Source organism: Mus caroli, chromosome 5 (genome assembly GCF_900094665.2).
Source record: "Mus caroli chromosome 5, CAROLI_EIJ_v1.1, whole genome shotgun sequence".
NCBI classification, from domain to species: Eukaryota; Metazoa; Chordata; class Mammalia; order Rodentia; family Muridae; genus Mus; species Mus caroli.
Genome location: NC_034574.1, coordinates 131,001,846 through 131,021,003, shown reverse-complemented (window position 1 = coordinate 131,021,003; position 19,158 = coordinate 131,001,846). Strand labels below are relative to the sequence as shown.

Genomic DNA, 19,158 nt, shown 5'->3' with positions numbered 1-19,158 from the left:
GTGACATCTTTCAAAGGCAGTCTAGGCGATCTTCCCCCAGCGGACTGGAAAAAGGGGTAGGGAGGGGAGAAACCCAGAGAAGCTGATCAATGCCCAAGCAAGCAAGTGGCTGCTTGGACCGGCGGGACAAAGGGAGGAGAGGGGGAGGAGTCTGGGTGCTGAGAAAAGTTTGTGGGGCAAGTTGATCCAAGGAGCCGGGCGGTGGCTGGAGAGCCTGACCTGGTTTTTTCCGACTGCTCGCCTTATGGCCTGGTGAGTGCCTAAAGAAGCTGAAGGCTGGAACCAGTGGAGGGACCTTTGAATTTCTGGAAGGAGACTTGAGGGGTTCGCAGAAGACCCTTAACAAAGGACTGGAGACAGATGCAGCACTCACCAAAGCTTCAGAGGGAGAGCTGGGATGAGGAGCTCGAGGTGGATGGTAGGATATCGAGTTTAGTCCGGGAGTGAGTTCTGAATCCTAGGGGCTGTGCTCCGGGGAGGGAGCTAGGGAGGGAGCTAGGGATAATGCCAGAAGGAGGCGGACCTCTGGATAGCAAGCTTGGATTCTTTCCGTTTGGGTCAGCCTGGTTAGTTCTGGAAAGGAGGCTGTTTAAGAATGTCGGGAGGACCTTGATCTTTGATTATAGGGTGTGATCTGATAAAATGGAGTTATACTCCAAATTGATCAGGAAGCTTAAGGCCGGAAAAGAAGAATCAGTTAATCAAAACCCCCTCCCTTTCTGCTTGCCGCCTGTGCTGGTAACTAGGATTATGAAGTGAGATGGGGTGTATGTGGGGACTCTGTAGACCCACATCTCCACCAGCCCCGTTTAGTCCTTAGGGTCTTCCGTGTACTGAGTAGGTAGCAGCCTTGCCAGCAGGAACAGTGGCTCACCACGCACTTCTCTAAGTCCACCACCCCCGTCCCTCCTGGGTTACCCAACCTGTTCCTATCTGGTCCTCCATTCTTTCCTAAAGTTTCTCCCTGTACTAGCTACAGAAGAAGGGGGTGGGGGCTCTTCATTCCTATTTGTGATTGATAGAGGGACTCAGAAGGCAGCCAGGACCTGGCTTGACAGTGAGTGCCAGGTTATCATCATGAGCCAACAGGTTCAATCTCATTTACTGTCTGTTTCGTTTGAGATCTGGGTCCTGGCTTTATCTCCTTCCCTGTTAAATGTCCAATGCTTAAAGGGGGGCGAGGGGGGGAGTACAATTGAAGAGCTAGGAAGTGGCAGTGGACAAACGAGGTTGGCAGCAAAAGGAATAGATGCCAGGTTATCTACAAGGTTCCAGTATAAAGAAGGTATAGACACACACACACACACACACCAGGCTACTCCCCATCCCTGCCTCAGGTCTAAGAAGAAAAGCTCCTTAGACTCCTCTCCTTCCCCCTCATTTCCCTTCTAGACGCTGACAGAGGCAAAAATCTGCTAACTCAGGGGGCAGACTCAACCAGGGCTGCAAGGAGGCCTGGGGAATGATCCCCTGATCTCCAAAAGGTGCCTTCCACGGCTGGCTGTACAGCCATCTCCAGCTCTCTCTGCCACTCATGGCTCTTGGCCCTGGCTCTGTCCCCTTTTAATGCCACTTCCCTTGTGACACATGGGCCCTCTGTCTCCTGCCAGGACCATGAGGCTCTGGAGGCCTCGGAGCCTGGGGGTGGCTCTGGGAGTCTTCATGACCATTGGATTTGGCCTCCAGTTCCTGGGGGGATCATTCCAGAGGAGGTGAGTCCCTAACCTCTCCGACTAAAACTCCCCCACCCCCACAACCTACTCTTCCTTGATCCTACTTGGGAATGTGGCTCTAGGGGGTAAATCTTGGGGGGGGGGTGAGGGTAGGCGTTCCTACTGTCTATTCATTACAAGGACCCACCTGCTCCACATAATGCTAAGGGACAGAACATTTCCCTCCCTATCTTTTTTTTCCAGGCTACCTGGACTGCAGCTCCGACAGTCCTGGATCCCTTCACTGGGAACAACTGTTAAGTCTTGCCTACCCCGACAGCGACTTGTGTTCTTGAAGACACACAAATCTGGGAGCAGCTCTGTGCTCAATCTCCTTCATCGCTATGGGGACCAGCAGGGGCTACGTTTTGCCCTGCCTGCCCACTACCAGTTTGGCTACCCAAAGCTTTTCCAGGCTTCTAAGGTCAAAGGCTACCATCCCCAGAGTTCGGATACTCAGAAGCCTTTCCATATCCTCTGTCATCACATGAGATTCAACCTCAAAGAGGTGAGGAGGTCCAGCGAGGGTAGACTAGGAAAGAGAGCGCCTCGGGCTTGTGGCCAAGATCTCTAAGAGAGGGGTTCCATGCCATGGTGTGGGGGTTCACTCGAAAGTTGGACCCTGGGGCATAAAGGTGGGGTCTCCCATTGCTCTTCCTGCAAATGTCCTTTCTCTGGGGCAGGTGTGGTGTTGAGAGCCAGAGTCTTCTCTTAACTGGGATTTGTGTGTGGAGGGTACAAGTGCTTATGGAAGCCAGAGGTCAATCCCACATGTGTTTCTCAGTCACTCTTCATCTTAGTTTTTGAGACAGGGTCTCTCACTGAACCTGGAACTTGCTCATTCAGCTAGACTGACGGGCCAGTGAGCCCCTAGGACCCTGTCTCCATCTCCCTAGTGCTGTGGTTATGTGTAAGCACCAAGTTTGAGACTTCTCATCAGTTGTGTGTTCAGTTCTCAACAAAATAAAGAATAGTTGGACTTTTAGAATTCCAGAACTGGAGAAGTTGAGACAGGATGCAACTGGAGGTCAGACTAGGGATGTAGCACAGTTGACAGAGTTCTTGCCTAGCATGCAGAAAGCCCTGGGCTCAATTCTTAGCACCACATAAACCAAGTATGGTGGTACACACTTTTAATCCCATGACTCAGGAGGGCAGAAGGATCACAAGTTCAAAAAAACAAAACAGTTTAAGGCCATGCTGAGCTGCATGACCAGACCGCTCTCTCAAAAACAAACAACAAAAAGAGACCCCAACTCTGACCCCCCCCCAAGAAAAATTTCTTATGTGAGAGATAGTACATTCTCTCACAAGCTTAAACCAGTCAACACTTGCCTGAAAGAAAATTAAGCACACCAGCGCTGGGTGTGGCGTCTCACACGATAATCCTAGCATCATGAGGGATAAGGAGCACTTAGAAGAACAGAGAAAGATTGATGTGGTGGGCAAGGAACTCAAAGGAATTATCAGATGGGGGTTACAAGTGAAGACTTACTATGCATGCAGCTTTCTCGTGTGTGTGTGTGTGTGTCCCCTTCTGTCTGTGTTTGTATGTGGCTCATGTAGCTCAAACTAGCTTCAAACCTACTAGGTATCTGAGGATGATCTTGAAGTCCTGTTTCGTCTCCTGAGTGCCAGGTACAGGTATACACCATCACTATCAGTTTATGCAGTGAAGGGGACACAACCCAGCACTTGGTGCATGCTAGCTAAGCACTCAACAAAGTGAGCTAGTCCTTCAGCTTGGAAAATCTTTGGGGGGAACCTTTTTTTTTTTTTCTTTTGAGAAAGTTGCCATTATGAGCTTAGAATGTCCTAGAACTTATAGCAATATTCCTATATCAGTCTCTCAGAGTGCTAGAATCATAGGTATGAACCAGAATGCCCGGCAAACATCAGACACTCTTGGTGATTTTTCTTTGCTTTGCTTTTTGTGACATACTGGGGATTGAGCCCAGGGCTCTCCCACACATTTTACACAAGCACTTCTGACCTATATCCCCAGCTCAGACTGTGCATGCTTAGAGAAAGCAAACCATCACAAAGTATATACGTGTGTGTCAGGAGAGGATTGCAGTGAATAGAATAGCCAACTGCCAAAACACTTTATTTTGAAATAGGCTCTTGCTATGTACCCTGGGCCTTCCTTAAATTCTCAGCTATCCTCTTTCCTCAGGATTACAGGTGTGAGCCACCATACCCAGCACACCCTTGTTGAAGGCAGAGCAGGAGACAGCTGAGGACTGTGAGGATGATGTTAGGGGCAGCAAGAGGCCACTGTTGCAATTCCGAGGGGCAACTGTCAAGTTTGGGACGATGACAAGGATCACTGAACTAAGCTCCTCTAACAGCTGAGATGAACTTCTTGTCATCACCACTGACTACCTACCATGTTCCAGGCACTTCTACATTCTTCCAGATACACTGATCCAGACTTACACTACATGAAAGGAAGGCTCTAATAGCATCAGTGAAATGCCAAAGTCATACAAGTAACCCATGGTAGAACTGGGAAGTTATTTTGGATGCCAGAGACAGTTAACCTCTACTTAAAAGGGAAAAAAAAAAAAAGTCAAAGGCTCTGCCTCTGGGCAAGCCCATATTAATGAAGAAAATGAAAAAAAAAAAAAAAAAGGCATTCAGTTGAAGGAAAGGTACCTAAAAACAAATCTTCCATGTGTAGGCCATCTGTGTGCCTTCCTGGGATACAGGCATGTGTGTGCCGTGGTGCGTGATAGAGGTCCAAGGACAACCTTGCTGTGGGTTTTCACCTTCCACCTCATTTGAGACGAGCTCATTTTTTGCAGCTGGTGGCCCTGTACTCCAGGCTAGCTGGTCTGTGAGCTTCTGGGGATTCAAGAGTCTCCACCTCCCATCTCACCACTGGTGATTAAAGAGGCAATGCTCCATCCAACTTTATTCAGTGGGTCATGGGGATCCAAACTCAGGCCCGGCCCTCACGCTTGCACAGCTCATTAGCCACTGAGCCATTGCTCCAGTCAATCATAGCTCCTTTAAAAAAAGTTTTTTTTCTCAGTAATTTTTAGTCTGTTCTGTTGTAAATCCCCATTCTTAAATCATCTCTCTATGAAATGTCATCTCTTCACATAGTTTCCAGATACACATAACCCCTTAAATCCTAAATAGGCTCCTATTAGCATTTTGGAGATTGATCCAAACTTCTGTTTTCTTCATCTCAAGATTTAGTGTGTGTGTGCGTGTGTGTGTGTGCGTGTGTGTGTGTGTGTGTGTGTCCCATACACACATCTGTGCACATGAGAGGAGGCTTGGAGAATATGGCAGGGTTCTCCCTATCATTCTCTGCCTATTTCTTTGAGGCAGGGCCCCTCCCTGAACATGAGGCGAGGTTCTCAGGCTGTCTCTGCTGCCACTGATGGCAGGCTTACAGGCATTTGCAGAGATACCTGGCTCATTACATGGGTGCTGGGATCTGAATACCAGTTCTCATAAGTGCGGTATAAAATGTCTTAACCACTGAGCCATCGGTTCACCCTAGGATGGTAATTCTTAAAACTTCCTTAAGGACAGGCTTATTACCAAAGAACACTGTGATAGAGAAATGTTTGGTCCCATGATAAAAGTCATTATCAAAGCAGAAAGCTTTTTTTTTTTTTTTTTTTTTTAAAGCTATACTTTGTAGCTCAAGAGTAGATTGACTGCCTCTGGCACCAGACACAATAGGCCACACATTTTGCTTGTTAGAAAGCTTCTTAATATATCTGTCAATCAGTCTGCAACGGCTATGTTGCAGCCCAACTCGGCCTGATTGTCAAGGTACCTCTTGAGAAATAAAAACATACACCCCAGACTTTAGTCTTACCGGTTTTTCAGCACCCTTCCTCAATGCCCTACTTTAGGGGTGTCTTTTGTTCTCCAAGTTCCTCGGGAGTTCCAGAAGTGCCATGTGCTGCAGCCACCTTGGACTGGCCTGAGCACAGCTGTTGCCACTGGTGTCTCCCTCCTATCCTGAGGAGCCTCAAGGCCAGCTGCTGTCTTGAAGCTGTGACCAAGAGTGTCCCAGAAAAGGCATTTAACAAGTTTCTGTGCTAGCCATGTTGTTGCCTGTCTGTAATTGCAATGTTCAGGTGGCTGAGGCAAGAGTTCAAGGTCACGGTGTACTACATAAGTGTGACCCTAGGTCAAAAGGAGGCAAGGCTGGGGAGATGAGTAAAATGCTTCCCATGCAAGCATCAGGACCTGAATTTTATCCCCAAAAGCCATGTAAAAAAGCTGGGCATGGTAGCAGGCTCTTGTGTTCCCAGCACTAAGGAGACAGAGACAGGAGAGTCCCTGGGGCTCTCTGACTAGCCAACCTTGCCTAGTTGATAAGTTCCAGGCCAGTGAAAGGTCCTATCTTGAACACAAAGGTAGATGATGCCTGAGGAATGAGGTTCTCTGAGTCCATATGCACAAGTGTACAACACACAAACACTCACACACACACACACACACAAACTGAATAAAAATAGACTTTCATTGTAGAGGTGAACACAACGTTTGGTTCTTAGAGATGTTGAGCGTGGGCCAGTCAGCGCCCAGGATTCTACCTGTCTCTGCCTCCTCAACACTGGGTTTATATGTGAGCACCACTGTTGTCGGGCTTTTATGTGTGTGCTGGGAATATAAACTTGTGTTCTCACGTTTGTGTGGCACACACTTTATTGACTGAGCCACCTTCCCAGCCCCAGGTTTGAGAGTTTTTCCCAACCAACAAAGAACACAAAATCCCGAGGACATGACTAAGCAGTGTGAGCCTTGTGCTCCAGATTTCTGACTGGCTGTTATTTTGAGTATTCTCCTCAATTACCTGGGAACTTCTGACTACTTTCCTTTTGCAGACAGCAAATTGAATTTCAGAGGTGCTATGTAATTTCCCCAAGGTCACACAGCTAGTAGGGGAAGCTGGGGGTGGACAGCAGAGCCTCACGGCTCATCAGAGCCTCAGCTTGGCCTCATTTTCTCCTCAGTCAAGCTCTTCCTCTCTTTCTTTCCTCTGCAGGTACTTCAGGTCATGCCTTCTGATAGCTTCTTCTTTTCCATTGTCCGAGATCCAGCGGCTCTAGCCCGCTCTGCCTTCTCCTATTACAAATCAGTTTCATCGGCTTTCCGAAAGGCACCGTCTTTGGCCGCCTTCCTGTCCAATCCTCAAGCCTTCTACAGACCCGGGGCCCGTGGCAACCACTACGCCCGTAACTTACTATGGTTTGACTTTGGTTTGCCCTCCCCCCCAGAGACAAAGACCATGAAAGTGAGTCCCCAGCTACCCAGAGACCCCAAATCCCTCCAGCTACATATTGTACCTTCCGGTGCTAGCCCTGGAACTCTCTTCCATCCTATTACCACAGCTGCTAATAGTTACAAGCAGCCAGCCAGCCTTGTCTCCTCAGATTTTAGGCCCTCATCCTTTATCCAGTGGGGTCTGGCCTGGTTGGACTCAGTCTTTGACCTGGTCATGGTGGCTGAGTACTTTGATGAGTCACTGGTTCTGTTGGCAGATGCCCTGTGCTGGAGTCTGGACGATGTGGTGGGCTTCATGCACAATGCCCAGGCTGGAAAAAAGCAGAGTCTTATCAGAACTGCCAATAAGACTGTGGTGACTGGTGAAGATCAGCAGCTAGCCAAACAGGCCCGAGCTTGGAATAACTTGGATTGGGCTCTTTATATTCACTTCAACCGTAGTCTGTGGGCGCGGATAGAACAGTATGGCAGGAGCCGACTGCAACGTGCTGTGGCTGAGCTCCGGGCTCGAAGAGAAGCTCTGGCTAAACGCTGCTTGATGGGAGGTGAGGCTTTAGACCCCAAATACATCGCTGATGTAAAGCTCCGTCCTTTACAGTTTGGTTCAGCTAAGGTATTGGGCTATGTACTTCAGAGTGGACTAAACCAGAAAGACAAAGAGGAATGTGAACGCTTGGCTACTCCAGAGCTACAGTATAAGGATAAACTTGATGCTAAGCAGTTTCCTCCTACAGTCTCCTCGCCTCTCAAGAGCTCAAGGCTACTACCCCCATAGGTATCAGACTACAAATTAGGACATATGCGACGGGTGGAGGACCTCTAGGTGCGTATGTATTTCCCTTGGAAGGAACAGGAAGTTTGCTCTAAGGTGAGACTGTTGTTGTCCGGACTTCCTCTAGAAATCCCAGCAGAATCTGTTGCCTCCCCCAACCCCTAACTTTGCCACTTCAAGCCTCAAGACAGATTCATGTAGCAGTTCCCCAAAACCCCCTGGAGGGGCAAAAGATGAGAGCGACACAGAGAAAGTTTGGGGCGTGATATATGGCCATTTCTCTACGAAATATTTGTTATGGAGCTGTGCTAATTTCACTGTAAAAATATTTGTTGGATGAATAAATGCTATGAAACGTTTACTTATTTTTAAAAAGGTTATTAGTCTTATTTTATGTGTATGAGTGTTTTGCCTGCATGTGTAAATGTGCCTGGTGTCCACAGATCTCCTGGAACTGGACTTACCAAATACTGTGAGCCACCATGTGGGTGTTGAGGCCCAATCCCTGGTCCCCTGTAAGAACAGCAAGGGCTCTTAACCAAAGAGCCATCTCCTCTGCCCCCAGTTCTTTGTTCTATGTAGGGCTCTAAAAGGAGAAGTGATGGAGAATCTTTTATTGGACAGAAATTAGGCTACGAAGGGGTTGTCCTTTTCTTTCAGTATTCCCTCAATGCTGGGGATACAGCTGTTGGTAAAACGACTGGCTAGATGAGGTTGAGGCTCAGGCATTCCAGTAACACACATACACACACACACATCACCAATAACAACAACAGTAACAACAACAACAAAATATCAGGAAAAAAAGGCAGCGATGTGCCTCAGTTTGCAGAATGCTTGCCTAGCATTCATGAAGCCCTGGGCTCAACGCCCAGCCCTGCATAAGTCAGACCTGATGGCACATACCTGTAATGCCGGCGCTCCGGAGAATGGAGGCAAAAGGATCAAAAATTTGAATTCATCCTCAGCTTTGGAGGAAGTTTAAGGCCAGCTCGGGCTACAGGAAACGCTGTCATAAAAGGAAAGAAGCATGGGAGAGAGGGAACAGAAAGAGAAAGTCAGGGAAGAAAGCAAGAGAGAGAGGGAAGAAGAAAAAGAAAGGAAAGGAGAGAGGGGGAGACAAATAAAAATAAATTCTACCCAAAGAAGCCAGTCTAGCATCGTTTAAGGTTCCTCAGCAGCCCGCACTCACCCCTCGACTCAGCCAAGAAGCCTCGGAGGCCACGCCCCCTTCCTTCCGCTTCCGCTTTCTCTCCAGTCATTCAGCGCCGCACTCCTGGTCTGGCGCTGCTGGGTCTAGGTTCCGGGTTCGTTTCTCTGGTTTCCGGGCCAGGCTGGTGTGTCCCGCTGCCTGCCGGGCGGAGCCGCGGTCCTCCGGTGTCTGGACTCGCAGGCCGAGCTCCCCCGGTCCCGTGGCTCCCTGCCGGCCCGGTTTCGGGTCGCATCGTCCTCTCCACCCAATGGAGTCCCAATGCGACTACTCGATGTACTTTCCGGCTGTGCCGCTACCGCCACGCGCCGAGCTGGCCGGGGACCCGGGCCGGTACCGGGCGCTGCCCCGGCGCAACCATCTGTACCTGGGGGAGACCGTCCGCTTCCTGCTGGTGCTGCGCTGCCGAGGCGGCGTGGGGGCTGGCGTTGGGGGCGGCGCGGGCTTGGCATCCCGAGGGGCCTGGACCGAGCTGGCGACCTCCCTGGCCGCCCTGGCCTCGGTCAGCGCAGGAGGAGCGCTGCCAGGGTGCGGCAGCGCCAGCGACCAGGATGCTGACCCCCCGGGGGGAGGGGACCCGGGGGGCGGGGGTTTGTTTCGAGGTTGCAGCCCCCTTCTCACCCACGGCCAGGGCCCTGCTACCTCAGGGGGCGCGACCACGGTGAGGATCTCTGGGTGACAAGGGCTGAGGGGAGGTTTGCTGGAAGCAAGAAAGATAGTTTGGAGCATGGATTCCTTAGGGACCTGATGTAGAAGGCAGATGAAAGCATTGTCCTGCCTTGCAGAGGGACCTAAGACGGGAGGCATATGATTTCAAGAATGGGTGGGCATAAAGACTTGCTCTGCCTTGCAGAAACGTTAAAGGAGCCTGAATCTTTGCCGCCATCCTGACATTTTCACCCCTTTCATATAACCCCTAGCTGCCTGTGGAAGAACCGATTGTGTCCACAGATGAGGTCATCTTCCCACTCACCGTTTCACTGGATAGACTGCCCCCAGGGACACCCAAGGCCAAGGTAGGATAACAGAGCTGAGGCTGTTGCCCTATAATTCAGATGACATTTTAAGACCCCTCGTGATCATGGTCCAATGGCTCCTGTACCTAGATTGTAGTGACCGTGTGGAAGCGGGAGGTCGAGGCACCAGAAGTCAGAGATCAAGGCTACCTGCGCTTGCTACAGACTCGATCTCCTGGGGAGACTTTCCGTGGAGAACAGAGCGCCTTCAAGGCCCAAGGTGGGGGAGAGGGGGAAAGCTGGAGCTTGGAGAGGAGTAGAGTAGAGGGTGCCACACTGTGATGTGGAGGTCTTGATTTCCTGCCTCATCCTCTCTCTGCAGTGAGCACCCTATTGACGCTGCTGCCCCCTCCAGTTATGAAGTGCCGGCAGTTCACTGTGGCTGGAAAACACTTGACTGTGCTCAAGGGTGAGCAGATCTGCTGGCTCAAGGCTAGCAGCAAGGGAATGGGTCCAGTATGTTAGGTAAAGGTGGAGTTGGGGTAGGCGGGTTCTCACTACTCTGAGCTGGGCTTTTTCCCCGCACAGTGCTGAATAGCTCTTCCCAGGAAGAGATCTCCATCTGGGATATCCGAATCCTCCCCAACTTCAACGCCAGTTATCTACCTGTCATGCCTGATGGCTCTGTGCTGCTGGTGGACAATGTCTGGTGAGGTTCTGGGGGGGAGACAGAGCTGTGGCATGGTTGGGGACAGAGATGGGACGTGGCAAGCTCATGTCCTGCCTTTCTTCTGAACTAGTCACCAGTCTGGGGAAGTCTCCATGGGATCCTTCTGTCGGCTTCCTGGAACATCTGGCTACTTCCCCTGTCCACTTAGTGCCCTGGAGGAACACAACTTCCTGTTCCAGCTGAGAGGGGGCGAGCAGCCCCCTCCTGGGGCCAAGGAGGTGAGCTGGTGTGATCACAGAAGTGATGACAACTGTGGGAACTGTTCGGTGGGTAGAGTGCTTGCTTAGCAAGCACAGAATCCTGGGTTCTACCCTCGGCATTGCATAAATCTGGCATAGTAGCATTGTGCCTGGGATCCTAGCACTTGGGAGGCAGCAGGAGGCTCAGGTCATCCCCAGCTATATGAGCAGTTGGAGAGCAGTCCTAGGCTCAAAGACAACACAATGGAAGGGAAAGGCCATGAGCCTCTGAACATCCCAAGTCTCCCTTTGTCCCATCTGCAGGGCCTTGAAGTCCCCTTGATTGCTGTGGTTCAGTGGTCCACGCCGAAGCTGCCCTTCACCCAGAGCATTTACACCCACTACCGGTGAGTACGTGGGAGACCCACCAGGCGCTCTCCCGCTCACCTCTGCCTAACACATACATCCAGCCTCCTCTCTCACTGCTCCTAGCCTGCCCAGTGTCCGCCTAGACCGCCCCTGCTTTGTGATGACTGCTTCTTGTGAGTCCCCTGTTCGGACCTACGAGCGTTTCACTGTCACCTACACGCTGCTCAACAACCTCCAAGACTTCCTTGCTGTGAGGCTTGTGTGGACCCCGGAACATGCACAGGCTGGTGGGTCACCTGCCAGGCTGAGACCTTATCCCCTGGGAGGGACAGGGAAAGGAAAAGGCAGGACAGTGAGAACAGCTCCCAAGGAGCGCCAGCCCTACCTTAATAGATGACCTGAAGTACCTGGCTGGCTCTCCTGTGTACCTAGCTAGTCATCCAGGATCACAGACAGAGACTCAAGGTAGGCAGTGGACAGAGAGACACTGGACCTATGCTTTCTGGTACAAGTTCTCACACATACACACACACACACTTACTAGCTCTGTGACCTTGAGAAAGTTACTTCATCTCTCTGAGCTTCTGTCCTCTCTAAAACTACAAAGTAACATCTCATGGCTTGTTATGCATGTTAACAGTTAACAGACACCATCTGGGTTAGCACAGACCACAGCACACAGCATTAACCATTGTTCTCTGTAACCCTCAGCAAAAGATAACATTTACTCAGTTTACTCCGGCAAAGCACTTTGCAAATTAAACACTCCATGTGCTGATAAAGACTTATGGGAGCTGAAGAAAGCTGTCCAGTGTTGATGAGTGTGTGTTTCTGTCCCCAGGAAAACAGCTGTGTGAGGAGGAGCGCCGGGCCATGCAGGCAGCCCTAGACTCCATCGTCTGTCACACACCCCTCAATAATCTTGGCTTCTCCCGGAAGGGCAGCGCGCTTACCTTCAGTGTGGCCTTCCAGGCCCTGAGGACGGGGCTCTTTGAGGTGGGCCCAGTGTTGGGTAGAATAGTCGGGCTTCTTGCTTCTAGAGGGGTTAACATCTTAGGTAGCACTAGAAGGCTGGGCACAGGGAAGGGTGGGTCTGAAGGTCTACATCTTCCTATCCAGCTGAGCCAGCACATGAAACTGAAGCTCCAGTTCACTGCCAGCGTGTCCCACCCTCCGCCTGAAGCCCGGCCCCTGTCCCGAAAGAGCAGCCCCAGCAGTCCTGCTGTCCGGGACCTGGTGGAGAGACACCAGGCCAGCCTGGGCCGTTCTCAATCTTTCTCCCACCAGCAGCCTTCCCGTAGCCACCTTATGAGGTAAGGGACTAGGATTGATATCAGTCTGACCAAGAGTTGGGAGTTGGGGTCGGGAGCAGGCCACTTAGTGGGATGCTATACTCTCACAGAGCCAGCCCACAGCCTCTGTCTTCTTCCAGGTCAGGCAGTGTGATGGAACGCAGGGCCATCACACCCCCTGTGGCCTCTCCCGTCGGCCGTCCCCTCTACCTGCCCCCTGACAAGGCTGTGCTTTCTCTTGATAAGATTGCCAAGCGTGAGTGTAAAGTCTTGGTGGTGGAGCCCGTCAAGTAGCACCGTCTGCTAGCTCAACCCCGGACACGCCAGAAACCCTAAGCCCCAGAGGGTTCCTTATTCCTAGGCTGTACCTCCCACTGTGGGCAGAGAGGCCTTGCAGGGCTGCCTGTCTGTGTCTGCTGGTGAGGGATGAGGGCAGAAGCTGTGAAGTCACAGTGTGGCTGCAGCTCAGCCAACAGTATTCCATACGTTTGGGGGTGGGGGTGGGGGTTGCGAGGGGAGGGCTGGCCCCACCCCAGCAGGGCAAGGGCTGCAGGAGCTCCCTTGTCCAGTTTACAGAGTATCCTCTCATTCGTGTTCAAGCCTCTCTGCCGCTGCTGATGTTCCTTTGCACTCACCCGCAGGGCTGAGATTAGAGGGTGGTAGTGGTAAAGGGACCCAGGACAATGACTCTCCTGTCTCAGGGGTTGGATGGCCTCTTTCTGCCCCTCATGTTTACGTTGGCAGCCTGAAGCACTTTAAGTTCTGTTTTGTTTTCTGTTTTTGTCTGTTCCTGTAACTTATTCTCTGACTTCATCTTCCAGCTGAAGTAAAACTATTAAAAGCTGTTTGGGAGGGAGTATGAGTTTGTCTGTGTGTTGACCACGAGGGAGATGGTCTTCAGTTTGCAAACAGCTGCCTTCCTATGTATGTATGCTTCTCTGGTTCCTAGTTTTACTTACAGATGTGCACCACCACACCTGTCTCCAGTTGTCAAGTTTTATGATGTCTGGTGGTGATCTTGGCCCACTGACTGAGGTATAACTGTCTCCCTAGAAAGTCGATGATAGGCACAAGGTGTAACCTCACCCCCATACAGACAAACCATTCTGTGCACACATCCTGAGCCCTAGACAGGTTGGACTAGTGTTTATTAGGCAGAAGGGAAGAAAAGGGGTCCCCCAGTCATAGTTCCCCTAGTCCCTTAGCATAGAAGTCTCTAAGCCTTGTGCCTCGCTCAGGTGAGGGGTCAGGAAGGAGGTAGTGAGCACAAGCCCAACTCCAGCAGAAGGCAGTGTACTCCACCCCCACCCCCCGCAGGGACAGGCCCCAGAGGCAGGCTTCTTCTCCAGCCAGTGCCTTTTATAGCTCAGACATCAATAGGTTCCCGACCTCGATTCTGCCTCTTCACCACAAACACCCTCTGTCCTGACACAGTCACCAGCAGCGTGTGTTCACCAAAGACCACTGGAGAGGGAAGGGAGCAAGAGTTAGTGGGTACACTGGTCACCAAGGAGGGTCACAAAAAAAAAAAATTGGCTGGCATGGGACAAAGCAACCCCTTGTCCTTATTGCTCTGTACTCATCCTAGAGGGACCTAGTATGAAAGCAGTAGTTGAACCAGGGACTACAGAAGGAACTGGGAGTTGGTGGAATGGAGCCAGGAATTCCTTCCCTGAGCAGTGAGGCCGCTAAAAGAAACCCCACCACCACCACCACCAAAGGCAGGAGCTCACCAGACAGGCGTTTGAAAGGGATGTTTGTGCCATGGTGCAACTGGAAGCCACAGGCTGTGCTGACCAACTCCGAGATGGCACTGGCTGCTTGCTCATCGTTCTCAAGGTCCCCAGATGACTGTGTGTGGATGAAGGAGGGTAGGAGCAAAACAAAGAGGTCAGAGTTAGGAACAAATTCATGGCACAGGACCTCTGCCTCCTATACTTGTTATGGTCTCCCTTTATACTTGCCTGTAGTCCCAAATTACCCAGCTTCAGAAAAATACCACCTAAAACCCCTTTATGATGGTGCTGTCTTTCCTTGTGCCATCTTGTTTCTCATTCTGAAATACCAGTCTTCATTTGATAGTCATGTGAGGGGTCAAAACCTAGAGTATGATCACCAAGTGATCAGGTCCCCAGTCCCTCATTTGGGAGATTCTAGGCAGGGGCTCTACCAGTGAGCCACACCCCAGCCCCTCAGTGGGAGACTCTTGGGCAAGTGTTCTACTACTGAGCCATGCCCACAGCCCCTCACAAAGGATTCTAGGCAGATGTTATACCACTGAGCTAACTGCTCGGTCTTTGAAGGTTCTACCTGTTACCCAGTCTTCCCACTTGTCCTGTCTGTAGGCTATGAAGCAGAAACACCCACTTTGTCTTTAAAGTTTTCCCTCTGGCTACTCCTTGGGCAAATGAGAAGACAGTAGTCCAGACTGTTTCAACATCCTCTTCCCACCGCTTCTAAATGGGTCCCTTACTAGATTTAGTTCCTTTTGCTCTCGGTATCTCCATCTGTCTGTATTCTGCGCTTGTGAAGGTTTCATGAGAAAACAATGCGAACATAACAGTGCCTATGTAATAAATGTACTACGACCGATAGCATTCCATCTCACTCAGTGTCTACAGTCAGGCCATCAAAATTCTCCTTAGCTTCCTCCTTGGTCAGCTTCCTCTCTTGATGCCTTATTTGTTCAGGTACCATAGTATTTTTCTGGTTTCCCCTGTTCAGAGTCCTACTGGATCAGTACTTCAGAAGGGTAGAGTCCATGTAGAAGTACTTTACCTAGTAATTACCAACATATATTAATACCTCTAAGATGTGATCTCTGGGCTGTGGGGGTGGCTCAGTGGCTAAGAGTGTTTGCTGTACAAGCAAGAGGACTTGAGTTCAAATCCCCAGTCAGGAATGACCACACTCACACCTGGAATCCCAGCACTGTGGGTGTTCAGCCATGTTGATTGTTGAGGCTTGCTCAAGGCCGCCAGTCTAGCTACAGGTTCAGAGACCCTGCCTTAAGGAGTAAGGCAGAGAGTGGTAAGAGTGGGTCTCTAATGCCCTACAATGGCTTCAGCACATGCATGGGCACACACCTGTGCAGGCACTAAAAACGTAAGCTAAAATGTCTTCTGCCCTTGCTCCTCATTGCTACCAGTCCAGTTTCCTACTTATATGGCTCTCCTGGGACAGTTGTGCTACACCATTTCTGTCACAGTTGTTTTAAAACCCCTTTAACCCTCAAGATTTGTCTAAAGATGTTGAAGCTAGCCGCAGGAAGTTCAGTATCAGAGTTACCACAGCATCCTTCCTCTTCAAACTGTTTCAACACAAAACCACGGCCAACTCAGGCACTTTCACACTCAGTCAGCATGTCCAGCTCCTAACCCTGAGAGTTCTTTTTCTCTTTCACAATTTTCTGCCCTTGCAGCGTAGCTCAATTCCTGCCTCTAGAGAAGTCTTGCCCCAACCCCAACCCCCAAAATTCTAGAGGCAGGCAAAAATGGATCAGAGCATAAAAGTGCTTGCCTCAATGCCTGATGACCTGAGTTCAATCCTCAAGACCCACATGGCAGGAGAACTCACTCCCAAAGTGTCCTAGAACTTTCACCCCCTGTGGCACCCATATGTGCCCCCCTACAAGAATTTAACAAATAAAAACAAACTACAACTAACTAACTAATTGTATAACTTTGGTAATGGTTTGTTTGTTTGTTGAGGCTGAGTTACATGTAGTCCAGGTTGTGATTGAATTTGATATGTAGCCAAAGATAAGCCTGAACAATCCACTGTTTCCACCTTCCAAGTGCTGGGACTACGCTGGTTTTATGCAGTATTGGGATTGAAGAGAAGGCTCTGTGCATGCTAGGCAACTCACTCTCCTGACTGAGCTACATCCCCAACCTTTTGGTAATAAGCTTTTATCCCACATATCCAAATACTACATAAAGCTTACTCTATGGCAAGCAAGGAACTACAGAGAAGACAAAAATAGACAACCTGGAAATATCTGAAGGGATTCCTGGGCTGTGTGTCCCCAAAGGACCCCCCTCCACACACCCACACACACCCTCCACCCCACGCTTTGCTTTCCCACAACGCACCGCCAGCACTGCACCTTCGCTCAGCACCAGGTAGCCAAGCTGGTCTGGGATTCGCTCCAGCCCTTGGGTCAGTGCGGAAGTCTAGAGGGTAAAGAGGCAAGGAGAATCATGACAGCCTTGCAAACCCATCTCCCTCCTGGATATGAGCCTTCCAAGGCCCTCATAACGGCTCGTAACACTGAGTCTCCATCCATGGTCACTATTGGACCTCTGAGCTCTTCCACTTGTCATGTAGGTGACCCAGGAGGCCTTCCTAGCCCCTCAACCCCTCCTCGTGGCCCTTCTCACTCCAGTCCCCTTATGCCCCGCCCCTTGTGCCATCTAGACTACTCCCCCGCCGCAGAACACCCGGTAGCGGAGCCTTCCTTCTCCAGCCCTCCCTGTCGCTTCCATCCCATCTCTGTTCCCTTTCGATCCCAGGGTGGACTGGAGGTGACAGTGAAATGTAAGCCATAAGGTGGCAACCGAAGCTCGGAGAACAGGGACGCGGAACCGCAGGCGTGCACGCCCGCGCATGCGTCCACACTCACCATCGCAGCCGTAGGAGCAGTGTAAGCAGTCCACCCGATAGGTAGTTTCCGGCTCCAGGCTCGGGTCAGGTGGTTTCACCAGCTGACTGTAGCCCAGCCCTTCGCTTGAGGATTGGATGGCGGGTATGTCATCATACTTTATCAACCACTGAGGAGCCCCGCTTTCCGAACACATTCGTGGATTGGTTGCTTTTCCCCGCCCCTCAGGATTTGCCTGCGAGAGTCGTCCGGAGAGTCGCGGTGCACCCCCACACGAATGTGCGCCACCTCTGTCCTTTGCAATAGGAACGTGTGCATGGTGGCTTCCAAGAACAAAGTAGAGCAGTCCGTTGATGTAAGAGGGGTTTTAGGTGTCATTGTTCAACCTGAAAAGAGAAACTAATGTACTAATGTGAAAGACGATGGTTTACACGTGAAAAGCTGTTCACGTGTTAACTTTCTGTCTTGAGTGTATGTCTAAGAGTGGATCGACCCAAATATGGCTATGAATGGGTAAATCAGATTTGGTGTGTACACACAGTAGTGTATGATCAATACAAAGGGGTAATGTCCTGACACCAAATGCAGCTTGAGAATCTCCAAAAAACGAGAGAAAGCAAGCCAGGGAGATGGCTTCAGAGACTACTCAGCCTTCAGAGGCTCAAACCCAACCAAAAGGACAGGTTGTGAAAGGGCAGATCCATAAGGCTATATATTATGTGGTTCCATCTATGTAAGATGCTTAGCTGTGACTATTGCCGAATGCTTGTAATCCTTCCTGGTTTAAAGCCTGAGAAGCCAAGGAAGAGGGTTGCAAGTTCAGGTCAGATTGGGCTGAATAGTTCAGTGCCAGACTGAGGCCTGAACTACCTACCAAGATCCTGATTAAAACACATACACTTCTGGCAAATACAGAAAAACTGAAAGCAATTACTAGTTGGTAGTGGGGCAAGAGAAAATAGGAAGTGCTTATTACTGAGGGTATAGGGTGTGGCAGGGCATATGATTTAGGCTTTTTGGAATTTGTATTGAAGTCTGCATATCTTTGTGAATGTGCCGAAGTTACTAAGTTGTACACTGAATTAGTGAATTATATCATCCCCCACCCCCACCCCATTTATTTTCAGTGCCAAGAAGCAAAGTCAGGGCCTTATGCATACTGGGTGTGGGTCTACACCCACAGCACTAAACAAAGAAAGTCCTCCACCCCAAATCATCTTGTAGAAGAAGCAGCTAATTAGAGAAAATGAGGCAAGGCTGTAGCTAGAGTTTCAACACTTGCCTAGCATGCATAGGACCCAGATTCAATCATCATGACCAAAAAAAATGAAGTAGGGCTGGCAAAGTGGCTCAGCAGGCAAAGGTGCTTGCCACCAAGCCTAAACACCCGAGTTTGCTCTGAAGTGGATATATAAATATCAACAGGTGCTTTGTACAATCCAGAGAATGGTCTACAGTAGCCACAAATTTTATTTTGAATGAGTGACCTTATTGAGAGAGAGAGACAGAGACAGAGACAGAGAGACATCAAATCCATCAAACCAGATACTCAAGTATCCAAGTATCCAGCCAAAACTACCTGAGGAAGTCCCTTCAAGGCAACTACTAACAGACAGAGTCCTGGGCAGAGCAGAGAGTTTCTTCAGGGAAGGCTTCTAAGTAAAAGAACAGAAATCATGAAATTGGGAGCTTACAGACATCCATCCAAAACCAGCCTGGAGAGGCTGAGGTTGCAAGCTGGAGTNCTGGGTTAGGTTTTCACCCCATGACTGAGCATTTGGCTTCTCTATAACATTGCAGGAACTTTTTTACCATGCGTGAGCCCTGGGGATCTCTGTTGGAAATGGTTTACCTGGCAGCTGTTGTCAAGGGCAATTTGCTTGCTGGCTTAATTGGTTGGTTGGTTCGTTGGTTGGTTGATTGGTTGGTTGGTTGGCTAGTTGGTTGGTCTTGAGACAGAATCTCACAAATGTAGACTAAGCTGGCCTAGAACCCACAGGGCTCCTCTGGCCTCTGCCTCTGAAGTTCTATGATTGAAGGTGTGCTCCACCATTCACTAACAGGTACAAGATTTTC

General features: G+C 50.2%; 3 protein-coding genes and 1 long non-coding RNA gene across 8 annotated transcripts; 2 read left to right on the top strand and 2 right to left on the bottom strand.

Annotated features, from left to right (window-relative positions):
• Positions 1-177: 177 nt before the first annotated feature.
• Gal3st4 (galactose-3-O-sulfotransferase 4) lies at positions 178-8,118 on the top strand. Of its 2 annotated transcripts, XM_021161906.1 has the most exons (4): positions 178-252; positions 1,611-1,712; positions 1,917-2,220; positions 6,733-8,118. In XM_021161906.1, exons 1-4 carry the CDS (start codon positions 245-247, stop codon positions 7,744-7,746), a joined length of 1,428 nt encoding a protein of 475 aa, XP_021017565.1. In that variant the 5' UTR covers positions 178-244; the 3' UTR covers positions 7,747-8,118. The 2 variants fall into 2 exon arrangements, with proteins under 2 accessions (XP_021017565.1, XP_021017564.1); XM_021161905.2 differs by having other exon boundaries at positions 232-1,712.
• On the bottom strand, positions 6,375-8,971 carry LOC110293988. 4 transcript variants are annotated; one of them, XR_003836751.1, is made up of 4 exons: positions 8,936-8,971; positions 8,650-8,752; positions 8,208-8,329; positions 6,375-7,282 (listed from the first exon to the last, which is right to left on the bottom strand). It is a non-coding gene; the product is annotated as an uncharacterized LOC110293988 (long non-coding RNA). The 4 variants fall into 4 exon arrangements; XR_002377907.2 differs by lacking the exon at positions 8,208-8,329; XR_003836750.1 differs by lacking the exon at positions 8,208-8,329 and having other exon boundaries at positions 8,884-8,952.
• Positions 8,972-8,988: 17 nt separating this feature from the next.
• On the top strand, positions 8,989-13,336 carry Map11 (microtubule associated protein 11). Its single transcript, XM_021161901.2, has 11 exons — positions 8,989-9,614; positions 9,874-9,969; positions 10,060-10,189; positions 10,292-10,378; positions 10,498-10,618; positions 10,710-10,857; positions 11,143-11,225; positions 11,311-11,474; positions 12,029-12,183; positions 12,307-12,500; positions 12,620-13,336. The coding sequence occupies exons 1-11, from the start codon at positions 9,204-9,206 to the stop codon at positions 12,771-12,773; spliced, it is 1,743 nt and encodes a 580-aa protein (XP_021017560.1). The 5' UTR covers positions 8,989-9,203; the 3' UTR covers positions 12,774-13,336.
• A 263-nt stretch (positions 13,337-13,599) lies between these two features.
• Positions 13,600-17,419, bottom strand: Lamtor4 (late endosomal/lysosomal adaptor, MAPK and MTOR activator 4). Its single transcript, XM_021161913.1, has 4 exons — positions 17,104-17,419; positions 16,574-16,654; positions 14,213-14,330; positions 13,600-13,943 (listed from the first exon to the last, which is right to left on the bottom strand). Exons 1-4 carry the CDS (start codon positions 17,104-17,106, stop codon positions 13,846-13,848), a joined length of 300 nt encoding a protein of 99 aa, XP_021017572.1. The 5' UTR covers positions 17,107-17,419; the 3' UTR covers positions 13,600-13,845.
• Positions 17,420-19,158: the final 1,739 nt, after the last annotated feature.